Here is a 27,569-nt window from a genome sequence, read left to right on the forward strand (position 1 = left end):
GGCTATTTGCTTCTAGTCAAGACCATGTTTGAGTAACCATAGCCAAAGTTCTAGTTAGAGATGGCCTTGAAGTCTGAACTTCTTTTTTCATTAAAAAAATTTATTGTTGTAAAAATATGTATAGCATACAATTGGCCATTTAACCATTTTTAAGTGTATAATTCAGTGGCATTAATTACATTCACAATGATGTGCAACCATCACCACTATTTCCAAAATTTTTCATCACCCCAAACAGAATCTTTGTACCCATTAAGCAATAACTCCTTGTTTTTCCCTTTCCCTCTTTGGCCCATGGTAACATCAACCTGGAATTTACTTTCTGTCTCTATGAATTTCCTTACTCTAATTATTTCATATAAGTGGACTATAGAATATTTGTCCTCTGTATCTGGCTCATTTCACTTAGCATAATGTTTTCATGATTTATCCATGTCATAGCATGTATCAGAACTTTATTCCTTTTTATGCCTGAATAATATTCCACTGTATGGATATATCACATTCTTTTTATCCATTCATCTGTTGATGGACACTTGGATTGTTTCCACCTTTTGGGTTTTGTGAATAATGCTGCTATGAACATTGGTGCATAAGTGTTTAGATTTCCTGGGCTGCAATGGGTCAACTTAAACACTGGGAATTTATTAGCTCACGGTTTTGAGACCAGGGAGGTCCAAATCAAGGCGATGATTTCTCCTTGATGACTGTGGCATTCCAGGGCTGGCTGCTGTTGTTCCTTGGTCTTAATGAGGCACATGGCGGCCTCTTCTGGCCTCTTCCTTCTCTTCTGGCTTCCACTGATTTCAGCCGCTGGCTGCTCCCTCTGTGATTCCTCACTTTCTGTTTGAATTTCATTCTCTTATAAAGGACTCCAGTAATAAGATTAAGGCCCATCCTGATTGGGTTGGGCCACATGCTAACTGAAGTAATCTCATCAAAAGTTAGAATGGGTTCACACCCAGACGAATGGAATAACTTTCAGAACATGTTTTTCTTGGGTATATAACTCCAAACCACCACAAGTATATGTCTGAGTCCCTGTTTTAAATTCTTTTGGGTACATACCTAGGAGTGGGATTGCCAGATCATATGGTCATTCTATATGTGACTTCTTGAGGAACCACCAGACTGTTTTGCACAGAAGCTTCACCATTTTACATTCCCACCAGCAATGCAGGAGGGTTCCAGTTTCTCTACATACCAACACTTGCTACTTCCCATTTCTTTTCTTAAATAACAGCCATCCTATTGGGTGTGAAGTGATATCTCAACTGTGGTTTTGATTTGCACTTTTCTCATGGCTACTTATGTTGAGCATCTTTTCATGTGCTTATTAGCTATTAGTGTATATTCTTTGGAGAAATGTTTTTTCAAGTCCTTTACCTATTTAATTTGGGTTGTTTGGCTTTTTGTTGTTGAGTTGAAGTCTGAACATTCTTGACTGTGGCTTTTTTGCTGTGCTCACTTTGCCCTTAGCTAAATGGCTTCTACCACAAGGCAATTATAAAAATAATCTCAAGAGTCAGCCCAGACTTAACATGATTTTTTGCCAGTAGGTTGCCACTGGCTGAGGCCCTTTATTGAAATTGATTGAGAAGGGTCCGTGTCCCCAATCTTATTTCTTCCTTAGGCCTCAGCTCTTTTTGCTGCCACTTGTATCTGCTTCAGCTTGAGGCAGTGACTAACTGTTTCAAACGAGCAGGGCTCCAAATTATGGAACTCTCCATCAACTTGGATTGCATTCCAAAGGCAGTGAACATCTCTCAGCAAAGCCCTTTCTTCTTCCAAATTTGATTTAAAATCTATGTCTATCTATCTCCTGTAGTATTTTACTGAGAATGCCAAGAAGTAACCTGTACACAACTTCATTGTTTCCTGCCATTTCTCCTGCTTTGCCTAAATTGGCATGTGGGCTGCTCCTAAGTGACAGCTGACAACAGTGTGACTTACTGATTTGTTAGTGCATTACAGTGGTCACTAATATTCTAGCTCCGAATAGCTGGAATCTCACTGAACATTGCCCTGCTGTTTCCTGTCAGCCAATTCCATATTTCTGAACCAATCACTTGTAGGGCCTCATTTCTGGTATGAAGTTTGGTATTTGGTTGAAAATGAATTTACCTATAACTGAGTAAATACTGAATAACAGTGTGTGAAACAAGGAGTATCTGCTCAGCCCTTCCCAGTGCTCACACACATCCAGAGGCAGGTGGTTGTTGGCGTTTATTCAGCAATGCAGTGTCATCAAGGAGCCAGGCTCTTTCTGCCTTTCCATTCTACCTTTCTTAAATGTTAGTTTTTATCCCAATCATGACAAGATAGATACTCCTGCTAATTTAGATATCATGTCACATAAAATGTAGGATGAAGAAGGAAGGTTCTCTTCTAGGCTTTTAAAAATTTTTATTTTTATTTTTCAATTATTTTTTTAAGGCTTAAATTTACTTTTTAAGGCTTCTCCTATCGACAGACTTACTTTTTGTCTTATTTACCATAACCGGATCACATGCCCTTCCTTAGACCCATTATTGGCCAAGGTGAGTGAGATTACCACAACTGTTTTAGACCAATTATAATTCATCCTTTAAATATAAAGAGATCAAGTGATTAAGAGAATTAAACTCCCATCTAAACAAATTAGCTTTCAGTTATAAGGAAAGATGGGGAAGGATGGCTGTTGGGCCTGTGTGGCACAGTTTCTACTGGATCCCCAGGTGGCTGCCAGTATACTTGAAGCCAGGTTGGAGAAAGGATTGGGAGTCTCCTCATTCAATGGGTGGATTTTCATTTAACCACCTGGTTTTAATCGTGGTGCCCCACCCTTGTCTGCTCCAGTATCATGGAAACCAGAGAGTAAAACTTCCAGTCTTTTGCTGCAGTGGGTGAAGGGTAGTTAACTGGTTTCATATGGTGGGGGAGGAGGATCCCTGGGGCCTAACTGCTTCTCATAAAGCTGAGAACCAATTCTCTTCTCTTTAGCCTTGTTTCAGAGATTCTTGGTGCATTAAAGTCCTGTACCTTCTTTGGGAGTGTGTGTGCAAGGGAGTGTTATGTATTGACTGACTTCTTGGATTTTCCATATCAACTAGTACCCATCCCTTTGTCTGCCAGATTTAAAATTGTGTCCTGTCCTGTGCTTACCTCTTCTGTTCTCTTTGTCCTTGTGGAATTATGCCTTACAGCATCACTTTACAGTCGAGTTGCGTTTTGGGAGGTGGTAAAGCTAGCGCCGTTTGTTCAATTTATGAGAATTAGCTAGAGCGCAGCATGGTGTTTCTAGATATACAAGGAAATACATAACATCTGTAGGAAAAATATTACATTTGCCCACATGGGAATTATAAAAGTAAATAAATAAAGGAAAACTTCTGTACATCAAATCATCATAAATACTTAAATATTAAATGAGAAACAGGGCGTTATGTTTGACATTTGTGACAGACAATGGTTGTCTATAATAAATAAATCTTTTCAAATAAATAATAAAACATGAACTGTCCAGTAGAAAAATGGCTAAAATTTTAAAATGGCAAATAAAACAACTTACCGATGCCTGGCAAGAATATTAAATATTTTCATCAGTTCTTGTTGCCAAAAAATGCAAAGAAAAACTGTGATGATATATGCAATCTTCTATCAAATTGGCAAAGTTTTATAAAGTGATAAAGCTAGTGTTGACAAAATTCAGAGAGAGGGATATGTTCATACACTGCTTATGGGAATATAAGTTAGTATAGCCTTTCTGGAGGGTTGTACGTTATGTATGAAAAGCTCTAAGTGCCTGCCCTCTACTTGGCATTTCCTCTTTCAGATTTTTATCTTAAGAAAATAATCATGGGCATATGAAAAGATTAATATCAGGGATGTTCATTGCTCATCTGTCAAAATATTGAAAAACTAGAAAACAGTTAAATTATGGTATATCCATGTCCTTTAAGTTAATGTAATTATTAAAATATTAATTCAGAAGAACATTTAATGATATTGAGAAATCTTCTTGGTGTGTTTTAATTAAAAAATGTTACAAAATGGTCTGTTTCATTGTGAATCTAATTTTATGAAAAGAAAAAGATAATATGCTTAGCAACATTCCTGGAATAATATCCATCAAAATGTTACCAAGATGGTATAAGAAGAGACTTTTAGTTTTTTCCTTGGTTTTTCCCCCTGTATTTTCATCATCTTATAAAATAAACGTATTTTACCTTTGTTGTCCAAAGAAAAGGTATTATTAGATATAGATTAGATTCTATTCTGATGTATAATTTACAAGTGACTAATTATATTAATCAAGGCTCTAGGTTGCAAGGGATAAATTTCTGCTTTAATTGTTAGGCATAGGAGGCCTGGGACATATAATCTAATCACAAACAGAGGAAAACATGACCCGAGTCAGGGTTTAAAGCTATTGGAACTTCTTTCTTTTATTTCCTAGTTTTATTTTTTTTTTTCCTCATTAAAAACTTGAAGCTAGAACAGTGGCTGCTGGCAGTTCTGGATTTAGGTCTCCCCCCGCTACATTCCTGAGAGTTCTGATTGGCCCGACTGAGTCCTGTTACTCAGTTCTTAGACAAGCCTGTGGCCTCAGGATGAGATGTGACGGGCGGGTTGGCCAGGAGGGCACCGACCGCTGTGATTGGCAGCTGCCATCAGAGCTCCATGAATAGAGCGGGGGTCGGGGGAGAAGTAGATCCCCAAAGAGGGGGGTGCTGTTCCCTGAAAAATGGTGGAGACTTGGCTGAACCAGTTTTACTTATACATAACTAATTAATGTGAAAGATCTTAAATGAAATGCTACTTATCTGCATCTTAAAACAATCTGTTTTTATTTTATTATACTCACCACTGCAGGTTGTAGTCCAACCAAAGTTATACTAGTAAAACAAACAGACCCTTCTTACTTCAATGTCTTTTACTTTATCAGGCAGACACAGGTTTAGAGTCAATAATCAAAAACTACAACCCAATTGGTGACAAAGAAAATTAGAAAAACATTGATCCTAAAAGTATTTTTATTTTAGAACAAGAATCAAATGTATCCACTAAAGAAGTTCAGACTCTCGTCTAACCTGTAGCCCCTCTGTTTTCAGCAGATGTGCTACTATACACACCTTGCTCACACTGTTTTTTCTTTCCAAAATGCCTTTTCCCCATTTGTACTGGCCATAGAGCTTTCAAACATTTTTTTTTTTCTCAAATCATATAACTTTTTTGTTTCATTAGATAGCCTTCTATGTAATTTTAAGCAGTGTTTCATTTATGAATGCACTATAATTTATTTAACCATCATCCTGTTATTGACCATTCATTTCCAAACCTCACTCTGGACTAGGCCCCGGTTTTGTCTCTCATGTCTGTATGTACGCAGTCTGTACACTTTTCCGTTTCTCCCAAGATCGGCTCTCAGATTTACTCTTTGTGGTTCCCCCTGTCGACCTGAGGCCTGTCCCTGTATTCTGCAGCTTTGACCTTGGCACCTTCATGTCTTTCCTTCTCGATACCCACTGTTTGCCTGCTTGCTTCTGCCTATGGCTTTCCTTAGCTCCCCCATCCCAGCATTTCATGTGTTTGTAAAAGGTACTGATGCTGACCACCCATTTCATATTCACCTGTCAACTGTCACAAGGTCATCTAGATCACGTGCTCTGCCTGATGGTTTTCCTCCCACCGTCTGTCCTTGAGCCTGCCCTGAAGGACTCACCCTGCTTCCATGTGGTACCAGATGTCTTTGGTCCGGGGCCTGACTGCCTTCTGAATCTGAGCTCCTTTTCTAACATCTTATTCTACCCTCCTTTTCCAGCTACCTTTACTCAAGCCTTCCCTCCCTGTGCTCAGATCACTCTTGAATCACTAGCATGTTACTTTCCTTTTTTGAAATTATTGTTAAGTGTTGCTAAGACCATACATTTCTTTAACCAATACTAATTGCTCATGGTACTCTTCAGAAAATATTAAGAACTTATGTTTAAATACAAATGCAAATGATTTCTACCAGTTGGCTACCTTCTTAAGTATACATAATTGTTTTAGAATTGGTAGAAAAATGCGTTTTCTCATATATAGGGATGAATTATTACATAGTGAAATAGTTATTTTTTAATGAAGTTTTCCTTAAGGAGAAACTAGTTTCTTAAAGAAAAACTAAAGTTTTTCCTTAAGGGACAGTGAAGTAGCCAACTCATGTATTCCCTTAGTGTTATAAAATATGACTCATACTATGCTATTTTTTATAAATGATACAAAAGCTTTTTTTCATTTCAGGTTTTAAAGATAGGATATTTAGTTGTAATGGAAAGATAACAAGAAGATTGATCTTTTTTCCTTCTTCTTCCAGATATAAACAGAAGAGCAAGTTCAAACCTGTTTGCAGGTTTTCTATGACTAATGCAGTAGAGATTACCAGTTTATCGGCAGTAAATGACTTTTATTCCTGTATCCTTTCACATCTCTCCTCATGAAATTCTGATACTTTTACATAAGAACATTAGTTTCCGGGCAGAAGTATTTGTTGAGCATTAATAAGTTCCCGGCATGGTGCTGGGTGCTGAGGTACAGTAGTGAACCCAACGGACACTTCCTCTCCGCACGGAGCTTACGGTCTGTTGGGTTAATTATACATGTAATTGTCTCATCTCAGTAGTGATAACTGCTTCAAAGAAAAAACAAAACTGGGTGCAATAAAAATATATAATATATTGCAGGGTGACTTAACCAAATCTTTCTGGTCTATGTTTATTGAATAATACAGAGCAATTTAGTACCTTTTCCTTAATAAACTGATATAATTACTATAGACAGCCTTTGGTTAATTGAACAGTCTGTCTCATCTCAAATGTAGGACTGGCAAAAAACCACTGTAGTTGCTGTTCAGTAGAATATAAAGTTAAGTCCCAAAATTTAATTTTTGAGCTTCAATGCCTAACATTGTCTCTTTTAATTAAAAAAACACTTTAAATTTCTTTAGAGGGAAAACCTCTTAATGTTCAGGAATTCATTTTATGAAATTTTAGCTTATTCAAAAATAGATCTAAGTTGATGTGCCAGTTTGGATCTATTATGTCCCCCAGAAAAGTCATGTTCTTTAATGTAATCTTGTAGGGGCAGATATGTTATTTTTTTTTTTATTAGGTTGGAAACTTTTAGATTATTTCCATGGAGGTGTGGCCCTGTCCATTCAGGGTGCGTCTTGATTAGTTCCCTGGACTCCTTTCTAAAGAGAGCTCACACAGAGAGCAGAGAGGACAAAACACCCCAAGTGAAACTGAGAGAGACATTTTGGAGAGAAATTAAGAGCCAACACAGATGCTGACATTTAGAGATGCCTGGAGTTGTGGAAGAAGGACTTTGGAGAAGCTAAGCTAAGAGATGAAGCCCAGAATTTGCCCTAGAGAATCTAAGAGAGGACTCCCAAATGCTTAGAGAGAAACACCCCAGGAGAACCAAGCAGAGAGCTGAGAGAAGCTAAGAGAGACAGATGCTCAGAGACATTTTGGAGAAAGCCATTTTGAAAGACAACCACGGAGCAAAGGACCAGCAGATGCCAGCCAAGTACTTTCCCAGCTGACTAAGGTATTATCTTGTTGATGACTTAATCTGGACACTTACATAGCCTTAGAATTGTAACTTTGTAACCTAATAAATTCCCTTATAAAAGCCAGTCCATTTCTGGTATTTTGCATAATGGCAGCATTAGCAAGCTGGTACAGCTGAATTCTATTAAAGGGTTTTAATAGTTGAAATTTCATAAGGACTGATAGAAGATGTTTTGAGGTTCAGTGTATTTTAGTTAGGTATGTAATATGTAATTTTCTTGTGAGGATCTTTTACTAAAACAACATCTAGGAGAAAAGTATCATTATGGTTATTTTAGTCATAAATTATGGTTTCTGCATATTTTGCTACTGGCATAGGAGTTATTATTGAATCCAGGACTCTTTACTACTATTATATATACTTTTTATAACATTATTCAGGGCTAAACAATGAAGGTTAGGTATACTGCTACTATGTGTATTTTTTTATAACATTATTCAGGGCTAAACATAGAAGATTGGGTAATTTTGTTGGTTACATGAACCATACATTATAAATTGTTCTTAATATATTAAATGTATTAAATTCATTAAAATTACCTCATAGGAACATACAAGATTATAGGTTTTATACTTTCATCTCATACAACATGCTCTTTCTAAGTGATGTAATCCACTTTTATGGCTTTACTATCTATATCTTTAGCTCAGAACACTCTTAGCTCAATATCTGCATATCCAACAGCTATATGATATCTTGATTTGGAAATCTCATTGACATCTCACACATCACGTACATCAAAGTAGAACTCTCAGTCTCCCACCTACAGATAGTTCTTTTGTGGGACTATCTTACTAAGTGACTCTCCATCCACCTATTTGCTATTGCCAAAAGCTTGGGAGTTAGTCTTCTTTCTTTTTTTTTCCTTGGCGTCTTCCATCCTCCCACTCCCACCATGTAGCAGATCACCAAATCCTATAGATTACATCTCTTAATTAAATATTTCTCAAGTCTTGCATCTTTTATTTCTGTCATTTCTGACAAGGCTCATGCTAAGTACTACTCACTTAACACATATTTATTGAATGCCTGCTGAGTGCAGGTATGTCTTAGGTAAGGGAACAAAACTTGAAGCTCATCATCCAGTGGAGCAAGACAGATAATAAACAAAATAAATTCAAGCAATCTGTATTTTTTTTTAGAAAAGGATAAGTGCTGTGAACAAAAGGAAGCATTTTGGTAAGAGTAGGGCTGCAGCTTTAATTAAGGTGCTTAAGTTAGCCGTCACTGATTTGAAGGAAATGAGGGAACAAACCATTTTGGGTAACTGAGAGAAGGGCACGGTGGGCACAGGCCCTGGGTCAGGAGCTCGGTTTTCTTTAAGCAAGGAGGTAAGTCTGGCTGGAGTGGAGTGAAGGGTGAGGTGGAGGTGAGTAAAGGAGATAACATGGTGAGACATCAGGGGACAAGATCATGGAAGGTCATTTGAAGGATTTTGGCTTTTCTCTGTGGGATATGGGAAATTTTTGGAGGGCTTTGAGCAGTGGAGTGACCTACACATTTCAGAGATCATTCTGGCTTCTCTGCTGAAAACAGACTATAGGGGACAAGGTTGGAAGATAGAGATCAGTTAGGAGGGTTTTGCAAAAGTGGAGATGAGAGGTGATGGTGGCTTAGATCAGAATGGTAGCAGTGGAGGTGGTGAGAACTGCTTGGGTTTTGAATATATATATACACACAGACACACACATATGTATTCTTTGCTTTTTAAAACATTTTGTTTGATATATAATTCATATACCATAAAACTCAACCATTTAAAGTATACAATTCAAAGTTTTTTAATATATTCACTCACTTGTATAATCATCACCATCATCTAAGTTTAGATTTTCATAACAGATTTTGGATAAAATTTGAAGGCAGAGTCGAGTCAAGTGTAGCTTCCTAACTGTTCTCCCTGCTTTCACCCTACAAAATACAGATTGGTTTGTGTCAGTTTATGCTTATAGGCTTTTTTTCTTTTTAAAGTAATTTTACTGAAATATAGTCATATATCATATAATCATCCAAAGTGTACAACAGTCATTCACATATAGTTGTGCATTCAATAACACAATCAATTTTTGAACATTTTCATCATTCCAAAAAATGAAAACAAGAATAAAAATAAAAGTAAAAGAGATCACTGAAAGCATCCCATACCCCTCCTCCCCCATAATTACTTTTTTTATTGAAATATATTCATATAACATACAGTTATCCAAAGTGTAAAACAATTGTTCACAGTTTCATCATATAATTTTTGAACATGTTCATTACTCCAAGAAACAAAAATAAGAATAAAAATGAAAGTAAAAAGAACACTCAAAACATCCCATATCCCCTTCTTCCGTATTATTCATTTACTTCATTATTCCCCATTTTTCTACTCATCTGTCCATACCCTGGGTAAAGGGAGTGTGAGGCCAACGTTTCACAATCACACAGTCACACCATATAAGCTACATAGTTATATAATCCCCTTCAAGAATCGAGGACACTGGACTGCAACTCAACAGTTTCAGGTATTTCCTTCTAATATTCTAAGAAACTAAAAGCTAAAAAGGGATATCTGTAGAATGCATAAGAGTTACCTCCAGAATGACTTCTTGACTCTATTTGAAATCTCTCAGCCATTGAAGCTTTATTTTGTTTCAATTCTCCTCCTGCTTTTGGTCCAAAAAGCTTTCTTAATTGCATGATACAGGGTCCAGGCTCATTCCTGGGAGTCACGTTCCACATTGCCAAGGAGATTTATACCCTGGGAATCATGTCTCATGTAGAGGGGAGGGCGGTAGGTTTACCTGCCTTGTTGGCTTAGACAGAGAGAGGGCCACATCTGAGCAATAAAAGAGGCCCTCTGGGGGTGACTCCTAGGCACAGTTATGAATAGGATTAGTCTTTCCTTTGTAGTATCAAGCTTTGTAAGGGCAAGCTCCAAAATTGAGGGCTTGGCCTACTAAGTTGGTGGTCCCCAGTGCTTGCGAGAATATCGGGAATTCCCCAGCTGGGGAAGTTGAATATTTCCACATTTCTCCACAGTCCCTCAAGGGGGCTTTGTAAATACTTTTTGTTCTCTGCCCAGATTACTCTGGGTTGTATCAGGGCATCATGCTAACCTGTACAAACCAACAAGGTCTCATTCCCTAGTCAGGGTTCCATGTAATTATGGCATTTGAGTAAACTGATCGTACAAGTTAAATTATATAGTGTGCTACAGAAAATACAGATTTTGCACCGTGTAACCATCTCTTTGTTTGGTCCGACACAGAAGTCAAAGTTTTAAAACATGGTTAGTAACATCCTGTAGTCTTTAGTTGGATCTACCCCAATCTCAACCAAGTCCATTTCATTCGTATTTCCAATTGAATTCTGATCTCCTTTTCAGCCTCTTTTACTGTTGTTGCATGGGGCAGTGCTGACACTCACAGCTGATGAACTCTGGCTCTGAGTCCCAGATGCCACACAGATACCCGAAGCTCCAGGGACTGACCATGTTATACACATACAGCTCAGAATCTCAAAAATTTAGAAATAACTGTTACAAATCAATAAATGTGACTGCTATAGGAGCTTACAGTCTAGGAACCTCTACATAAGCCTTCCCCTTATAGCCCATGCTTACAGATTAAATTCTCAGGGTTTACACATTGTTGTTAGTCTATATTAGTGAAGCATTATAATGCTTATCTTTTCATTTCTGGTTTATTTCACTCAACCTTCTGTCCATTCACTTCATTGCATACCTAATAACTTCGTTCCTTCTTGCTGCTCCCTCATGAAAAACATTCTTACATTTGTAAATTTAATCATACATGTTGACCAATCTAAGTTTCACTAAGTTGCACAGTCCCAATCTTTATCTTCTATCTTTTCTTCTGGTGTCATACATACCTCTAACCTTCCTCTTTCAACCATAGACAAAGTCATCTTTTTTCAGTGTACTTGCAATATTGTGTTACCATCACATTGTATTGTGCTATCCATTTCTAGATCAATGCAATAAATCCTCTAGGACATTCTATACTCCTCTGACATCAAATGTCCAATCTCTGCCCTATTTCTATCTCCTCATAGCTTCATTTCTACACTCTTCTCCAGACCTCTCGCTCCTGTCTTTTCCTCTCTGTCTGTGGCACTCCCTTTAGTATTTCCTGTAGAGGAGATCTTCTGTTTACAAACTCTTTCAGTGTCTTTTATCTGTAAGCATTTTAAACTCTCCCCCATTTTTTGAAGGACACTTTTGAAGGATTCTTGTTTGGCAATTTTTCAGTATCTTGACAATGTCATACCACTGCCTTCTTGCCTCCATGTTTTCTGCTGAGAGATCCACACTTTGTCCTGTCAAGCTTCCCTTGTATGTGATGGATGGCTTTTCTCTTGCTGCTTTCAGAATTCTCTCTTTGTCTTTGACATTTGGAAATCTGATTAGTAAGTGTCTTGGAGTAGGTCTATTTGGATCAGTTTTGTTTGGGGTATGCAGTGCTTCTTGGACCTGTAATTTTATGTCTTTTAAAAGAGTTGGGAAATTTTCCTCTCTTGTTCCTTCTGCCATTTTTCCCTTCTCTTCTCCTTCTGGGACACCTATAACATGTATATTCATATGCTTCATACTGTCTTTCAGTTCCCTGAGACCCTGCTCATATTTTTCCATTCTTTTCCCTTTCTCTTCTTTTGTGTGCAGGATTTCAGATGTCCTGCACTCTACCTCATTGATCTTTTCTTCTGCCTCTATGAGTCTGCTGTTGTATGTCTCCATTGTGTTTTTCATTTCTTCTGTTGTGCCTTTCATTCCAAATTTGTAAGTTTTTCAAGCTTACAAATTCTTCCTTATGATCACTCTGTCTTCTTTATATCCTTTATCTCTTTTGTCACATTCTCTCTCACCTCATTGATTTGATTTAGAAGATTTGTTTGAACATCTATAATTAGTTGTTTCAACTCCTGAATCTCAGTTGAGATGTTAGTTTCTTCCTTTGGGTATATCTTCCTGTTTCCTGATGTGGCTTGTGATTTTCTGCTGTCATGGCATGTGGTTTTCTTGATTGGTTTATTCTGGAGGTTGTTTTCTCTGTTTTGCCTAAGGTTTTCTTGTTGGTTGACTTTGATCTCTTTCTTTTCTTTGTTTCTTTCCCTGGCCAGTTGCCAGATTGGCTCTGCCCCCGTGTTCTCCCCCAAATCAGGTGCCCACCATGGCTTGTCACAGGGATGGGAGGGAGGCCCTGGGCACCCCAGCAAGTTCACTGTGTGTGGTGATACAAATCTGCTAGCTTTCAGTGGTGCTCTGTTTCCACTGGCTAGCAAGACCTGGATTTAATTTGTGTCCTTGCTTTAACAGTTGGGTCTTCCCTATTTCTCAGCCAAAACAGGGCCAGGTTTCCGTACAGGGTGTATAAACCAGCTCCTATGTTCCTAAAAAGGGTCCTTGCACTTTCTGGACTGTCCAGCTGCTTCCCTCATGGGTGGGGGAAGGGCTTTCAGACCCAGGGCTGGAAATGCATCTCTGTCCACATTTTCTCAGTCTGTTTGTCCCTCAATGACCTGGGCTTTGAAATGTCCTTCCCTGTCCCCTGCGTCTTCAAACAGTGAGGGTATTTTTCACTGCTGTGAGAGATTTAAAAATCTGTGTCCCTTGTGGGAGTGGTCCTGTCTGTTACTTCTGTGCCTTTCCCACATGGAGAGTGAGTGAGGGGGAAGGGGTATGACCAGCTGGTCTGAGATGGAAAATTCCTACCTGATGTTTCTTCTCTTTCTTCAGTTAGGCATTTGCAGGCTCTTACTCCAGTCTATGTCCTCCTCCAGAGTTTCAAACTATTCAGAATTGTCCTTTTTCTCATTGAATCTCTGGAGAGAAGTTTTCATTAGCTGTTTATGTCACTGTGTTGATGATGTCACTCTTGCTTATAGGCTTTTAATGTTTGCTGTTTGTACTTAAGATAAAGACAAAGAAGAAAAAATCTTACTATGACTAAATAAGGCTTTTATCATGTGTCACTGTTCATTTCCCAGCCTTATCTCCTTCTGCCATTTTCCAGGCTCTTTCTGCCCTAGCTACACTGGCAGTCTTTCATTTCCTTCAGTCATTCAATATTTTTCCTCCCTTAGGCCTTTATATACTCTTGACTTTCCTTAGCTTCTTACTTCCTATACATCTTGAGAGAAAGTAATATAGCAGAAGTGGCAAGATTACAGATCCTGGAGTGAGATTATCCAGTTAAAAATCCTAACTTTGCCTCAGACCTTCTCTGTGCCTCTGTGTCTTATGTATAAAATGAGGATTATGTTAGTAACTACCTCAGAGAGTTGTAAGAATTAAAATGACTTAATATGTCCAAAGTGCTTAGAACACTGTCTTGCATATTTTAGCCATATTATAAATGTTCATTATTTTCATTCTGATTACTCAGTCTTTACACTCATGGCTTAAGTATTGCCTCTTAAGAGAGGACTTCCTGAAATCCCTGTCCTAGTAAAGTCTTTCATAAGCTCACTTTTTTCCTTTCCAAGAATTTATCCTGAACTTCAATTAAATATCTTTTATGTGATTGTTTGTTGAATGTATGTCTCCTTATTTGAGTTTAAATTCCATGAGGGTAGGGATTTCTATTACCACTATATTTTCTGCATCCAAATTAATGTCTGATTCAGAATAAGTATTCCATAAATGTTTATTAACTGGAATAAGTGAGATAAATTATGAAATTCAACCCTTCTGCTGTATTGCCTGAAACTGCCTTTGCAGACAAATTCCCCTCGGCCTCTGAAATACCCACCCTTTTGTTTCAAATATACTGTACTATGTACCGTGCCCCCAACAATCCTGCCAAACAAATTCAGGCTCATCTTTCAAGGATCACTTAACTTTGCTTCTCCCATGTGTCAAATGCTGCCTCCCCCCAAAATCACTAAAACAACCTGTTGATAAGACAAAGTTGAGTTTATTGCTTACAGCCCTGCCTCAACGAAGTGGGGAAAGGATGAAATTGGGCACTTATTGAGAGTTTGAAGTCTGGTTTCAGGCGAGGGCTATGATACCATAGTTCAAGATTGGTGGACACAGCAAGTTGAGGATTGTGAGGCAAGAGGTCCACAGATTCTTGGAGTGTAAACTATATTTTGATATTTTCTCCTGAAGAGTTGTTAAATCTTTCAGGAATGAACAATAAAGTTAATTGCAACTTTTATGTTCCTGAGCAAGGGTTTCCTAGACCAAGGGTCAGCAAACTTTTTCTATAAAGGGCCAGATAATAAATATTTTTGACTTTGTGGGTCATATGGTTCCTGTTGTAACTACTCAACTCTGCCTTGTAGCCAGAAAGCAGCCATAGATCATATGTAAACAAATGATCATAGCTGTGTGCCAATAAAACTTTATGTACAAAAACAGGTGCAGGCTCTGTTTGGCCCATGGGTCATAGATTGCTCACTCCTGAAAAGTAAGTAAAATGTGTGGAATGTTTCTATTCTCAGTGTCTCCCTTTGTGTTATTCTTTAGCCTGAGCTGAGAGATAGACCATTAATATCTGAGGGTGTGATCAGACCTGATCTTCACCACTATTTGAGTTTCCAGGGGTGGTTGTTTCACCCTTATAAGTATTAGGTTTCTGCTCTTTTGCCTGAATGATTATGTGTTGGATCATCTGAGTGACAGCGACTCTAGAGACCACATATCTGAACGCTGTAGCACAAACGCTAAGAAAGAGAAGGCTTACCACCAGAGTTTTTAGTCTGTTTCTCAGCCAGGGGCGAAGACTATAAGATTAAACCGTGAGGATAAATTCCATCCTCAGTCTGAAGAGCCTGCAGAACCAGAAATATGGTTATTAGATATGTTACCTAATTTTATGTGTTTTTTTTTGTTGTTTGCTTCCCTGATCTTTTCATTAATATGAAAAATCCCGGAAAGGTCTGCAGGGATGTAATATGAGTACAATATTCTTTCCCTAAAGCGGCATGTTCCCTCTTGAGCAAACAGTGTTATTTCTCAAGTGGCTCTACTTTGCACCATTGCTTACCCAATTTCATGAACCTTTTAGGCTGGAAGTTTGTGGCATTGTTAATGTGCCTGTTCTTCTCTGAACTATTGCAGGTGTGATTCTCCCTACTGTCTGGGCCCTTCACAAAGCCCAAAGAGAAGAGCCTTGAAAAAAGAAGGAAGCCATCCAGGATTTCCCTTGAGTGGTTTAGGGTTTCATCTCATAAACCAAGGCCTAGTACTTTCCCCTCTTAAATGAAGTTATCTAAGGATCTCTTTTTCCTAGAGGGAAGACTGATGGCCCCAAAGGGATCCTCATCATGTCAGGGTCTTTACTGGAGGCCATCATCAGTTCACCAAGGTAGCACGTTCTTGCCTCGTTTGTGGGTAGTGGCCATTAGGCTTTTGGGCTACAAAGGGGCAATCCAGTGATCTGTTTCTGCCCAAAATATCCTTAAGGGGTTTTCAAATAGTGTTGTAACATTTTGGTTCCACTCATCAAGAACTGTGGTGACAGCAATGAAATTTGTAGTGTTGAGATGATTAGCTATATCTAAAGCTAAAGCAAAGTAGTGTGTCTTACTTGTAGATGCTCTACAAAAGGGATACAACCTCTAAATGTTTATCATCTTTTGTCTAGACCTCTTCCAAGTTCTGTTGCCGTGAAAATTTGATTATAAAAGCTAGTTCCCACCAAACATCTCAAAATTTTATTTTGGTGAAGACGTGACCCTTCCTTTCTAGGTATAGGGGGTTGTAGATTTCTGCATTTCTGAACTGTGGTGTTATTTTCCATCTCAAAAGTCTCTGAATACTCAAATTGTTACCCAGGGAACCAACTTATTCTTTATAGTGAACTGATACCACAAGAATCTGGGTGGCTCCCAAAAGAAGATGCGTATAAACACAAGAGTCACTTTGGTCATATGCTTTAGCCAGTTCATGAGTAAATTGTAGCCAGGCTTATACCAGAGTAACTAAGGATGCAAGAGGCAATATTAAGAATAGGACCTGCTAAGTAACATAGTTAAGAGTAGTCTTAAGCCAGAAAAAGAGGAAACAAGATAGCTAAGAAGAAGTTTAGCACTTCCTTGATCTTCAATTTGGGGATTAATTTAGACACAGGGTACTGATAAGTCAGTGTCCAAATTAGCTATGATCTCATTATGAGTAGAGAGGTCCTTGGGGGAATATAAGGGGGAGACCATGGGGAGAACATGTTATATGGCAATTCCTTTTGCATGATAAATGCCTCCCTATTAAGTTAGTGGGTGTGGTGTTACAGAGAAGGAAAGAATGTTCCTTGGCTACAGGTCCGAGGGTGACCATTATTGGCTGGGACACTGGAAATGTGTGAGGATTATTAGATATACCCACCACCTGAATAGGTTCTTGATGCCAAGGGAGAGATAGTATAACAGTGGCAGTTTTCAAGGTTGATATTTTAGTACCCTGTTAATAAAAATTGCAAGTTGTCCTTTAATATTTACAAAAATATCACCTTATGAGTTAAGAGTAAAATGTGAAATTGGGTACTTCATTCCCCCTCAGTGTACCTTTGTTTGATTACTCCATTTTTTTCCCTTTAGTTTCTTTGCTAATGCTGACAATTCATTTTCCCATGTCCTTTCTGGTAAGGTATCTATGAGTGTCTTTATCAAGAGATTCTCTCCTCTGGCATTTAATGACTGACTTTACAGTATCAACTTGTTTTATAAGTAAGACCATTACTTTATTCTGTGTCTAATTTTGTTTTTCTGAAGATCTTTGACTACTCTCTGAGAAGCTGAAGGTCTGGCAAAGGGGCTGTTTCCCATTCTAGTTTTTGTTTGTGTATTAAATCCCCTATTTGTGGCTTCAGGGCATTTATAAAAAAATGAGGAGAGAGCTGGGGGGGGGGTCCTGTCTGCTTCGGGATCTACTTCTGAATGCTGTCTACAGGTGTTAAAGAGCCAATTCCTAAAGTCTACAGTGGGCTCATCCTTTTTTTGCTTGCAGGGCTGAATCAGAGTCCAGTCTGTTTTCACAAAAAGACTGGTGACAGCTTTCAAAAGACCTGTCCAACATCTATAACTTTTCTAAATCCCTTTGGTTTCCTTTGTAATTTTTAAGTCAGTCTCACATCTTTCTATTTTCAAGCCTTTTCCATCCATTTTTTTTTTTTTTTTTTTTTTTTTTTTTTTTGCATCTGTGTTTCCCACTAAAATGAGAACTAATGGTATAAATCTTGGAGCCCCGGATTATGTGTTCCTAAAACTATTCTTCACTCCTCTGTAAATTTCTCACTATCCAGGCTGGTCTTCGGACAGTCTTTGGAAGTGGCTGTTAGCTTAGAGGGAGACCAGGGCCTCAGGGTTTCCCCTGTTCTGAAGGAGGTTTCACTTTAAGAGGGAGTTGAGCCTTGCGGGTTTCTGGCTGATAGTTGGGGAAGGGAATGGGTCCGTGGGAGAGATGGGCAGGGGGAAACAGAGGTACAAAGGGTGGAGGAGGAGGAAAAGGAGGAAAAAGACTTTTGGGTTTGAAATGTGATTTAGAGGGATATAAAGAAAGAGTTTCTCATAGTCTGCCTTGCCAAAAGAATCTCTTAAGAAAACGATTTTGGTATCTAAATTTCTTTTGGATACTTCCTTATACCATTGAAAAATGCAAACTATTGGATGTTTAGAATTTTTCCCTTTTTGTTCTAAGATGCTTCTCAAATGAACAATATTTGTTCAGATCAAAAGTTTCCAAACTAGCCGCTGTAATTCTAAATTATTCTTGGTCAAATTATGCCATTCAGAAAGCTAAACACACAAACTTGGGTTGTGGCATAAACACATCTCAGAAGCAGGAATGTTGCCTGGAGGGGGTGCAGACTTAGGTTTAAACTGAGACAAACCCAGGAGAATCTTGTTCAATCCAAACAGTTATTCATACATTTTTTGTGTTGCACCCCCAAACCTAATGGCTGGGCTGTCCAACTGCAAAACTCAACCAGATTTATAGTCCTGGAGGGATAGAAAGGTTTGAAATGGAGATCAATTCCAGAACCAGAGTCTCAGTCTCATGGACAAGGTAAGACTGAGGAAAGTTCTCAGGGCAAATTTTGTCCGAAGGATGCCAGTCTGAGAAGAACACTTCTATTTCTCAGTTGGCTTGAGGAGTGCACTGGTGCTGGGGCCTGGACCCATCCTCTTTTATGTGAATTTTCCTTTTATAGGTGCACAATAAAATTTATGAGGACAGGCAGAGACAAAGAGGAGTGCTATTGGTAATAAGGAAGATTTCCAACAGGGATACGGTTTTACAAATCTAATCAATCACCAGAATTCTTAAGTAGGGCTTCTTACTCTTCTAGGAGACATAATGAACTCAGCATTTGGGGAAGTCAATGAAATGGAACCCAGGCTTGCCTACTATAAGATCGTTGTTAGAACACAAACCCAAGCGGGAGCATTAGGAGGCCTCTGAGGAGCACATTATTTCTGAATTGAGGGTCTCGGGCTTCTGTGAAAGGCTGTGTGGGTACTGACTGGGTCCTGCTCCAGGGCTGTTGAGTGCTGCTGGGCCCTGCAGATAGCACAAAAGCAACCTGTTGTTAAGGCAAATCTGATTTTATTGCTTACTGTGGTAAGGGAGACCACTGTCTTGACAGGGTGTTAGCAGTGTCTCAGAGGGGGAAGGGCAAAATCAGTGTATTTATTGAAATTTTGGAATCTGGTTTAAGGGGAGGGTCCTTCAATTCAGGAGTGTTGGTTAGGATTAAGTAAAGGTGCAAATATAATACGGTAGGTTCAGTACACATGATAAGAGCAAGGATTATGAGGCAAGGTGTTCAAAGAGCCATGGGATATTAACTGTTGTGTGATGTTTCCTGTTAAAGAATTGATAGGACTTTCAGGGAGTTCTTGGAATGGACATTTTTTTTTTTTAACTTTTGTGTTCCAAGGCAAGAGTTTCCTGGACTAGTAAAGTTATGGTGAAGAAGACAGTGGAATAGTAAAATCAAGTTAATGTATACAGTAAGCTAAATAGATGATTTTGATTCTCACATCAAACCTTTTGGTTTTATTTTTTATCTTAACTAAAATGCTTATTGAGGACATCTGGGGAAAATGGTGGAGTACGGAGCTCCAAGACTCACTCCTTCCTCCAAAACAGCCAGTAAACAGGCAGGAACTATCTGAAACAATTGTTCTGGGGCTCTGGAGGCTAAAAGAACACTGTACAGCATTCAGGGAAAAGCGGGAGGAAGAGGCTGATAAATGCAGTAAAGAATGTGAGTAGTTTTTACCGTGTGGCAGCTGCTGGACCCCATCCTCAATTCTCCTGGTGGGCCACCCCAGGTTCCAGTTCCTAGCCAGCTGCTGCTAGCAGAAAGAGACATAAAAATCCTCTTCCCCAAGAATGGGGAATCTTAAAAATTGGATCCAGGGCAAGAATCAAAGAAGAGCTGAAAAAAATCTGATCCTTAAACATGGGCAATTGTAAAGGTCTAGAATAAGTTGAACTAAATGTGAAAGAAGAGCCTTAAAGTCAATCAGTAATAAAACCCTAGGCAAAGAGAGAGAAGCCGGTCTTCTGAGTACACTCATCAAGATAATCAGATGCTTAGACATCAGCAAAAAAGTTACAAGTCATAGTAAAACAGGAAGATAATGGTCCAATCAAAGGAACAAATTAAAACTTTGGAGGAGACAGAATTTGGGAAAACTAATCAAAGATGTTTAACAAAGCCCAAATCAATTCAAGGAGGTGAAGGAAAATATGGCTAAAGAGATAAAGAATATAAAAAAGACCTTGATGAGCATAAATAAAAATATGAAAACACACAAAAATAACAAATTATGGAAATGAAAGGCAGAATTAAGTTTAAAAATACAGTAGAGGTATATAACAGCAGATTTGAATGGACAGAAGAAAGAATCCATAAACTAGAAGACAGAACAATCGAAATCTTAGAGACAGCAGAATAGAGAGAGGAAAGAATGGAAAAAATTTGAGCAGGATATCAGGGATTCAAATGACCACACAAAGATCACAAACATGTGCATCCTGGGTGTCCCAGAAGGAAAACAGAAGGGAAAGGGGCAGAAAAAATATCTGAGGAAATAATGACTGAGAACTTAACCAACTCTTATGAAAGACCTAAATATATGTGTCCAAGAAGGGCAACATACTTGAAACAGAATAAATCCTAATAGACCTACTCTGAGACACATACTAAATAGAATATAAAATTCTAAAGATAGAGAATCCTGAAAGCAGGAAGAGAAAAGTGATTAGTCACACACAAGGCTCTGCAATAAGTCCAAGTGCCAGTTTCTCATCGGAAACTATGGATGCGAGAAGGCAGTGGTATGATATATTTAAGGTACTGAAGTAGAAAGACTGTCAGCTAAGAATTCTTTATCCAGAAAAACAAAAATTACCCTTCAAAAATGAGAGAGAGTTTAAAATATTCACCTAAACAGAGAGCTCATCAGTGAGAGACCTGCCCTATAAGAAATACTAAAGGGAGTCCTACACGCTGAAATAAAAACTCAGGAGGGAGAGACTTGGAGGAGAGAGTAGAAATGAAGACCTAAATAAATGGGAGGACATTGCATCATTTTTTGATTGGAAGACTAAATAGCATTAAGATGTTAATACTATGCAAATTGATTTACAGATTCACGCAGTCCCAATCTACTTTGCAGAAATAGAAAAGCCTGTTATCAAATTTATTTGTTAAGGTAATGGGCCCTGAATAGCCAAGAACATCTTGACAAAGAATGATGACTTTGGAGTTGTTGCACCTCCTGCCTTTAAAGCATATTGTGAAGCTACAGTGCTCAAAACAGCATGGCACTGGCATAAAGATAGATATAGTGACCAATAGAATCAAATGAAGAGTTCAGAAATGCACCCTCATGTCTATGGCCAGTTGACACTTGAAAGACTGCCAAGTGACTCAGGTGGGCAAGAATAGTCTTTTCAACAAAAGTGCTGGGAGAACTGGATATCCATATGCAAAAGAATGGTAGAGGATCCCCATCTTGCACCATATACAAAAATTAACTCAAAATAGATCAAAGACCTAAGAACAGGACTGTAAAACTTCTAGAAGAAAATGTGGGGAAGCATCTTCAAGATCTTGTGGTAGGCAGTGTTTTCTTAGACTTGACACTGAAAGCACAAGTAATAAGAGAAAAAAATAAATGGGACATCCTCAAAATTAAAAACTTTTGTTCTTTAAAGGACTTTGTCAAGAAAGTAAATGACAGTCTACTCAAAGGGAAAAAATATTTGGAAACCAGATACCCAATAAGGTTTAATATTCTGAATATATAAAGAAACCATACTACTCAACAATAAATACAAATAACCGAATTTACAAATGGGCAAGGGTTGAATAGATATTTCTCCAAAGAGGAAACATAAATGACTGTAAAGCACATGTAAAGATGTTCAACATCACTAGCTATTAAGAAATGCAAATGGAAACCACGGTGAGATTATCATTTCATACCAGCTAGAATGGGCACTATTTAAAAAACAAAAAACAAAAAACCCCAGAAAACTAAATGTTTAGAGAGGATGTGGAGAAATAGGAACACTCATTCATTGCTGGTGGGGATGTAAAATGGTGCAGCCACTGTGGAACACAGTCTGCAGGTTCCTCAGGAAGCTAAGTATAGAACTGGTGTATGATCTGGCAATCCCACTTCTAGGCATATATCCAGAAGACCTGAAAGCAGGGACTCGAACATTTATACACCAATGTTCGTAGCAGCATTATTCACAATAGCTAAAAGATGGAAGCAACCCAAGTGTCCATCAACCGCTGAATGGATAAACAAAATGTGGTATATACATATGATGCAATATTATTCAGCTGTAAGAAGGAATGAAGTCTTGATACATGCAACAACTGGATGAACCTTGAAGATATTATGTTGATTGAAATTAGCCAGACGCAAAAAGACAAATATCATATGATCTCACCAATATAAACTAATTATAATAAGCAAGCTCATAGAGTTAGAATCTAGAATATAGTTTTCCAGGCAGTAGATTAGGGTTAGAAAATGGGGAGTTGATACTTGTACAGAATTTCTATTTAGGCTGATGATAAAGGTTTGGAAATGGATGGTGGTGTTGGTAGCACAATGTTGGGAGTTTAATCAACAGCACTGAACTATACAGGAGAATGTGGTTAAAAGAGAAATCTTTTTCATGTATGTATTACTAGAATAAAAATTAAAAAATAAAACACAGGACTATTCTGCACACTGAACCCAATTGTAGACGATGGACTATGGTTAATAGTACCTCTATGTTCCTTCAAGGGCTGTAATAAATATATGACTTGGTGGTAATAATAGAGAAGAATGTGGGGAAAATATGCTAATATAAATAATGGATAATCAAACTATTTTAATAATATTTCATCAATTGTACCAAAGGCACAATTTTGTAAAAATGCAATTATAAAATGTGCTATTATCAATGGTAACAAATGTTCCACACCAACGTGAGGTGGTGGTGGTGTGGTGTATGGGAATCCTGTATTTTATGCATGATTGTTTTGTAAACTCACAATTATTCTAATAAAAATAAATACTTACTGCTCTCTTTCTGATATGGTAGCTAGTAATGTATGCTTCTCTTCCATAAAAGTTTACAGGGGCCATTTCTTAATTCACCTGGCAATGCCTGACCTTAACTAGCTGATTAATTCATGTTTGTTGAATTTTATCCTGACTAATAAGCCTTACATTTTACATTAAGTTTCTATCAGCTTTCTAATTTGGGGAAGAATTATAGGCTAACGGTCAATATAATCAAGTAGTAAATTATTTTTCATTGACCCAAGGGTTGTTTTGTTTCTCTCCATGAAATATGCTCTTTTTTTTTTTTCCTGACAGTTATTTCCTTGATGCTCAGGAGCATATCGTTGAATGTGTCTGTCAGAAATTTCATCACCTTTTGTTCACTGACTCATGAGTGAACACTTCACCACTCCACTGCTTTCTCTGCTCGAGTGAAGGCCGGTGCTGCCCCCAGCCAGGCAGCCTCCCATCTCCTGTTTGCTAAGTTACTCAGCCTCATAGAGGACATCTCACTGTAGGAATTGTTGGGTTCCTGGCAGAGTTTGAGATCATTGTATTCTAAATCTGTCCTTGCTTGAAAATCATTTGCAGAATTAAAAAAAAAGGTATATAAATATAAAAATTTGTATATAATAAAAATACATAATAAATATGTATTGAGATTTTATGTATAAATTTATATATGAACACAATATTATAAGCATGAACACACACACACACACACACACAAATTCCTGGGTCTTACTCTGTACCCAGTGGATTAGCATCTTTGTGCATGGAGTCTGGAGAGGTGTATATTTTATAATTTCCAAATGATTCTCATGCACCTAACCAGCAGTGTGGGGCCACTGATCATAATGACCTGTGGGATATTACTGCCATGTAAACACTATTTATAATTGGATTATTTATTCTATTTTTGCTGCAGTAGTTGTAAAGCAAGTGCATTGTGGATGGATTAATATTTTCATCACCAGAAACATAATTAAAAAAGAGTTAAATAGTTAAAAGCTAAAGATCTCATACTATCTTCCTGGATAATTGGGGGCCTAAGGACCTGGGCTCATAGGTGAGGTAGAAGTATGCTATGATCAAGACTTTTCATTTGGGGCAGTTCAGAAAATCTTAAGTAATCATCTATTTCTGATTCTTTTAATGTTCTAGAGTTTAATGATAGAAGAAATACAACTATTCGTTCTCCACAGATAAGTTCATTGGGAAAAATTCCCTTTTGATGTCTCCTCTTTTGCAAGCACACCTTAACTGAGTGATTACAGATATTGTATTTACAGCTGGTCGAAATAGAACTTTGGAAATATTTGACCTCAACGCAGGCTGCAGTGCTGCACTGATACCAGATGCCCATTCGCGACCTGTCCATCAGATTTGTCAGAATAAAGTGAGTAATTCAGTGGACAACATATATAGTATGTAAAATCCTGTGTTTAAAGGGCTTAACATATGCAAATAAATGTATTGATACAATTTTGCAATTGTTAGCTACCAAATTCAGTGTCAGATTTTTAGTGATTATTAAATTTTCCAAGCCTTGATATTTGACCTTAGAAGATACTTCAATATTGTACCGAATGGTAATTTTTGTACTTTTGTATTTGATTATTGTATGGGCCCATTTTTAGACTTGATGGTAATATTTTCTCTTTGAAAACTTAGTAGAGGGTTTGGGTATTTTCAAGTAGAGTAATAATCAGGTTGATGATAGTCAGATAGATGTAAATATGCAAAGCAGGCTTGATAAATTAATAGCTTCTCTTTGAAGTGGAGGCTATTGGATATAGCCACTCCATTTTTTTTTTTAAATTCAGTTTTACTGAGTTATATTTACATACCATACAATCATCCATGATGTACAATCAGCTGTTCACAACACCATCTTATAGTTGTGCATTCATCACCCCAATCTATTTTTGAACATTTTCCTTTCACCAGAAAGAATCACAATCAGAATAAAAAATAAAAAAAGAACACCCAAATCACCCCCCCCATCCCACCTTATTTTTCATTTAGGTTTTTTCCCCATTTTTCTACTCATCCATCCAGACACTGGATAAAGGGAGTGTGATCCACAGGGTTTTCACAATCACACTGTCACTCCTTGTAAGCTACATTGCTATACAATCATCTTCAAGAGTCAAGGCTACTGGATTGAAGTTTGGTAGTTTCAGGTATTTACTTCTAGCTGTTCCAATATTAGCCACTCCATTTTGATATAGACATAGTTTTAAAATATCGACAGCTGTGCATTAGAGATTTGTTAAGACATGAAAATTATCACAATTTCATTATTCATTATTGCTTATTGATGATGTCTTCCTGAACTGTTGAGTCCAAAAGACACTGTTGTCCAAAAGAGCATTTAAGACTTGTGGACAAACCTGTTCTGGCTTTTGGGCTAAAACTACAATTTAGATTTTTGATTTATTTGAAATGGTTTTCCAAGTTAAAGGTCTACTTTCGAATGCTTTTTGAAATCTGTATTCCAGTTCAAGGATATCATTCTGCTAAATGAAATCTTAGTAAGTTTACTAAAAAGACTTGCTTATCCATTGTTTCAGTATGTCATTTCAGGCTTAATTTAAGTTTCTGTTTACTAGGGCAGGCATGGTGTGTTAATTTGTAAAGTTGTGTAGCCAGTTTCAGTGGGAAAGAGGGTATAAATTCTGGAGGATGGTGCTAAATTACATTGATGGAGCTGTTACTCATGTTGTTTTTGGGTAAGTGGGCGCTGGAGGTGGTGGAACCAGGATACAACTTTCTTCAGGTGTGAGGTGGAGGTGGCCCCTGGATTCAGAGCTGGAGCTGAGGATGGTCTGAAGCTCAGTATCCAGGAGTGGAGCCACACTTGAGATGCAGGAGGACAGTCTGTATGAGGTGTCAGTCTGAAGGGCTTCAGATGAGAAGCAGACTCCAGGGATTTGGCAATGGGGAAAAATGGGATTTGTCCCAGAGTTGGATTCTTTGGGATGGAGGGCAGGAGAAGACACCTGGAGGGGTTCCCTGAGGCAGACAAACAGACCTGCAGGTAGTGACATGTATTTACTTTTTATTTTATTTATTTTTTTATTAGAGCAGTTGTAGGTTTACCGAAAAATCATGCAGAAAGTTTGCATATACCCCCCTCACACACACAGTTCTCCCTATTATTAACATTTTGCATTGTGGTGTATTTTTATTACAAATGATCAAATAATATTATTATCATTATGTTTTTAATTTCAGCCTCTGTTTGCATTAGTGTTCATTCTTTGTGTTATACAGTTCTGTTTCTTTTTTTTTATTGTGTTGACTTATATACAACCTAAAATTTATCTTTTTATTCCTTTCCAAACATACAATTGAATGGTATTAATTGCATTCACAAAACTGTGACGTCATCACCATCACCCATTGAGAAAACTTTTCTATCACCCCGAACAGAAATTCTGCGCAAACTAAACATTAACTCCCCATTCCCTCCCCCCACCCAGCCCCCTGTAAACTGGTATTCTAGTTTCTGACTTTATGAATTTGCATATTCTGCTTATTTCATTTACGTGAGATGAAAAGAATTTGTCTCTTAAGCCTGGCTTATTTCATTCAACATGATGTCTTGAGGTTCATCCATATTTAGCATATATCAGAACTTCATTGCTTTTACCTACCAAATAATTTTCCATTGTATGTAAATACCACATTTAGTTTAACCATTCATCTGTTGATGGACACTTGGGTTGCTTCTACCTTTTGACAATTGTGAATAAATGCCACTATGAACATTGGTGTACAAATATCTGTTTGAATCACTTCTGTCAACCCTTTTAGGCTTATACTGAGAATTGGGTTGACTTAACAACAGGAATTTATTGGATCACAGTTTCAGAGCCTAGAAGGCCTGTTTCTTCCTGGGGTTGGTATCTCCTGACTGGCCAGCAATCTTTGGGGTTCCTTGTGCTGTTCCTGAACTTACGGGGAAAGCTTTCAGTCTTTTACCATTGATTATGATGTTAGCTATGAGATTTTCATATATGCCCTTTATCACATTAAGGATGTTTCCTTCTACTCCTCATTTTCTGAGTGTTTTTATCAGAGGGGTGCTGAATTTTGTCAAATACCTTTTCTGCATCAATTAAGATGATCATGTGTTGTTGTTTTTTTTAATCCTTTGTTCTTCTAATGAGGTGTAACGATAAATTGATTTTGTTATGTTGCAGCACCCTGCATACCTGGGATAAACCCCACTTGATCCTGGTGTATAATTCTTTTTAAGTGCTGTGGGATTCATTTTCTAGTTTTGTTTCTGAAAAATTTTACATCTATATTCATGAGAAATATTTGACTGTAATTTTCTTTTCTTGTGATGTCTTTATCTGGCTTAGGTATTAGGGTGATGCTGGCTCATAGAATGAGTTGGGAATTGTTCCCTCTTCAATTTTTTGGAG

The 27,569-nt window shown here is 37.8% G+C and overlaps 1 protein-coding gene across 6 annotated transcripts in view; it reads left to right on the forward strand.

The window, feature by feature from the left end:
• The window catches only part of WDR27 (WD repeat domain 27), a 464,468-nt gene that overhangs the window by 92,182 nt on the left and 344,717 nt on the right, over nucleotides 1–27,569 (forward strand). For 5 of the 6 annotated variants that reach the window (XR_005214116.1, XR_005214117.1, XM_037817757.1 and 2 more), the window contains exons 20-21: nucleotides 6,338–6,435; nucleotides 24,408–24,529. Coding sequence is in view for 4 of the 6 variants with exons in the window: in XM_037817757.1 (XP_037673685.1) it covers nucleotides 6,338–6,435; nucleotides 24,408–24,529 (220 nt within the window). In the remaining 2 variants the exon portion in view is untranslated. Of the gene's footprint in view, nucleotides 1–6,337; nucleotides 6,436–6,797; nucleotides 7,121–24,407; nucleotides 24,530–27,569 lie in introns of those variants that run through there. The other variant, XM_037817761.1, reaches the window with a different exon arrangement.

The sequence above is a fragment of the Choloepus didactylus genome, chromosome 24 (assembly GCF_015220235.1).
Source record: "Choloepus didactylus isolate mChoDid1 chromosome 24, mChoDid1.pri, whole genome shotgun sequence".
NCBI lineage: Eukaryota > Metazoa > Chordata > Mammalia > Pilosa > Megalonychidae > Choloepus > Choloepus didactylus.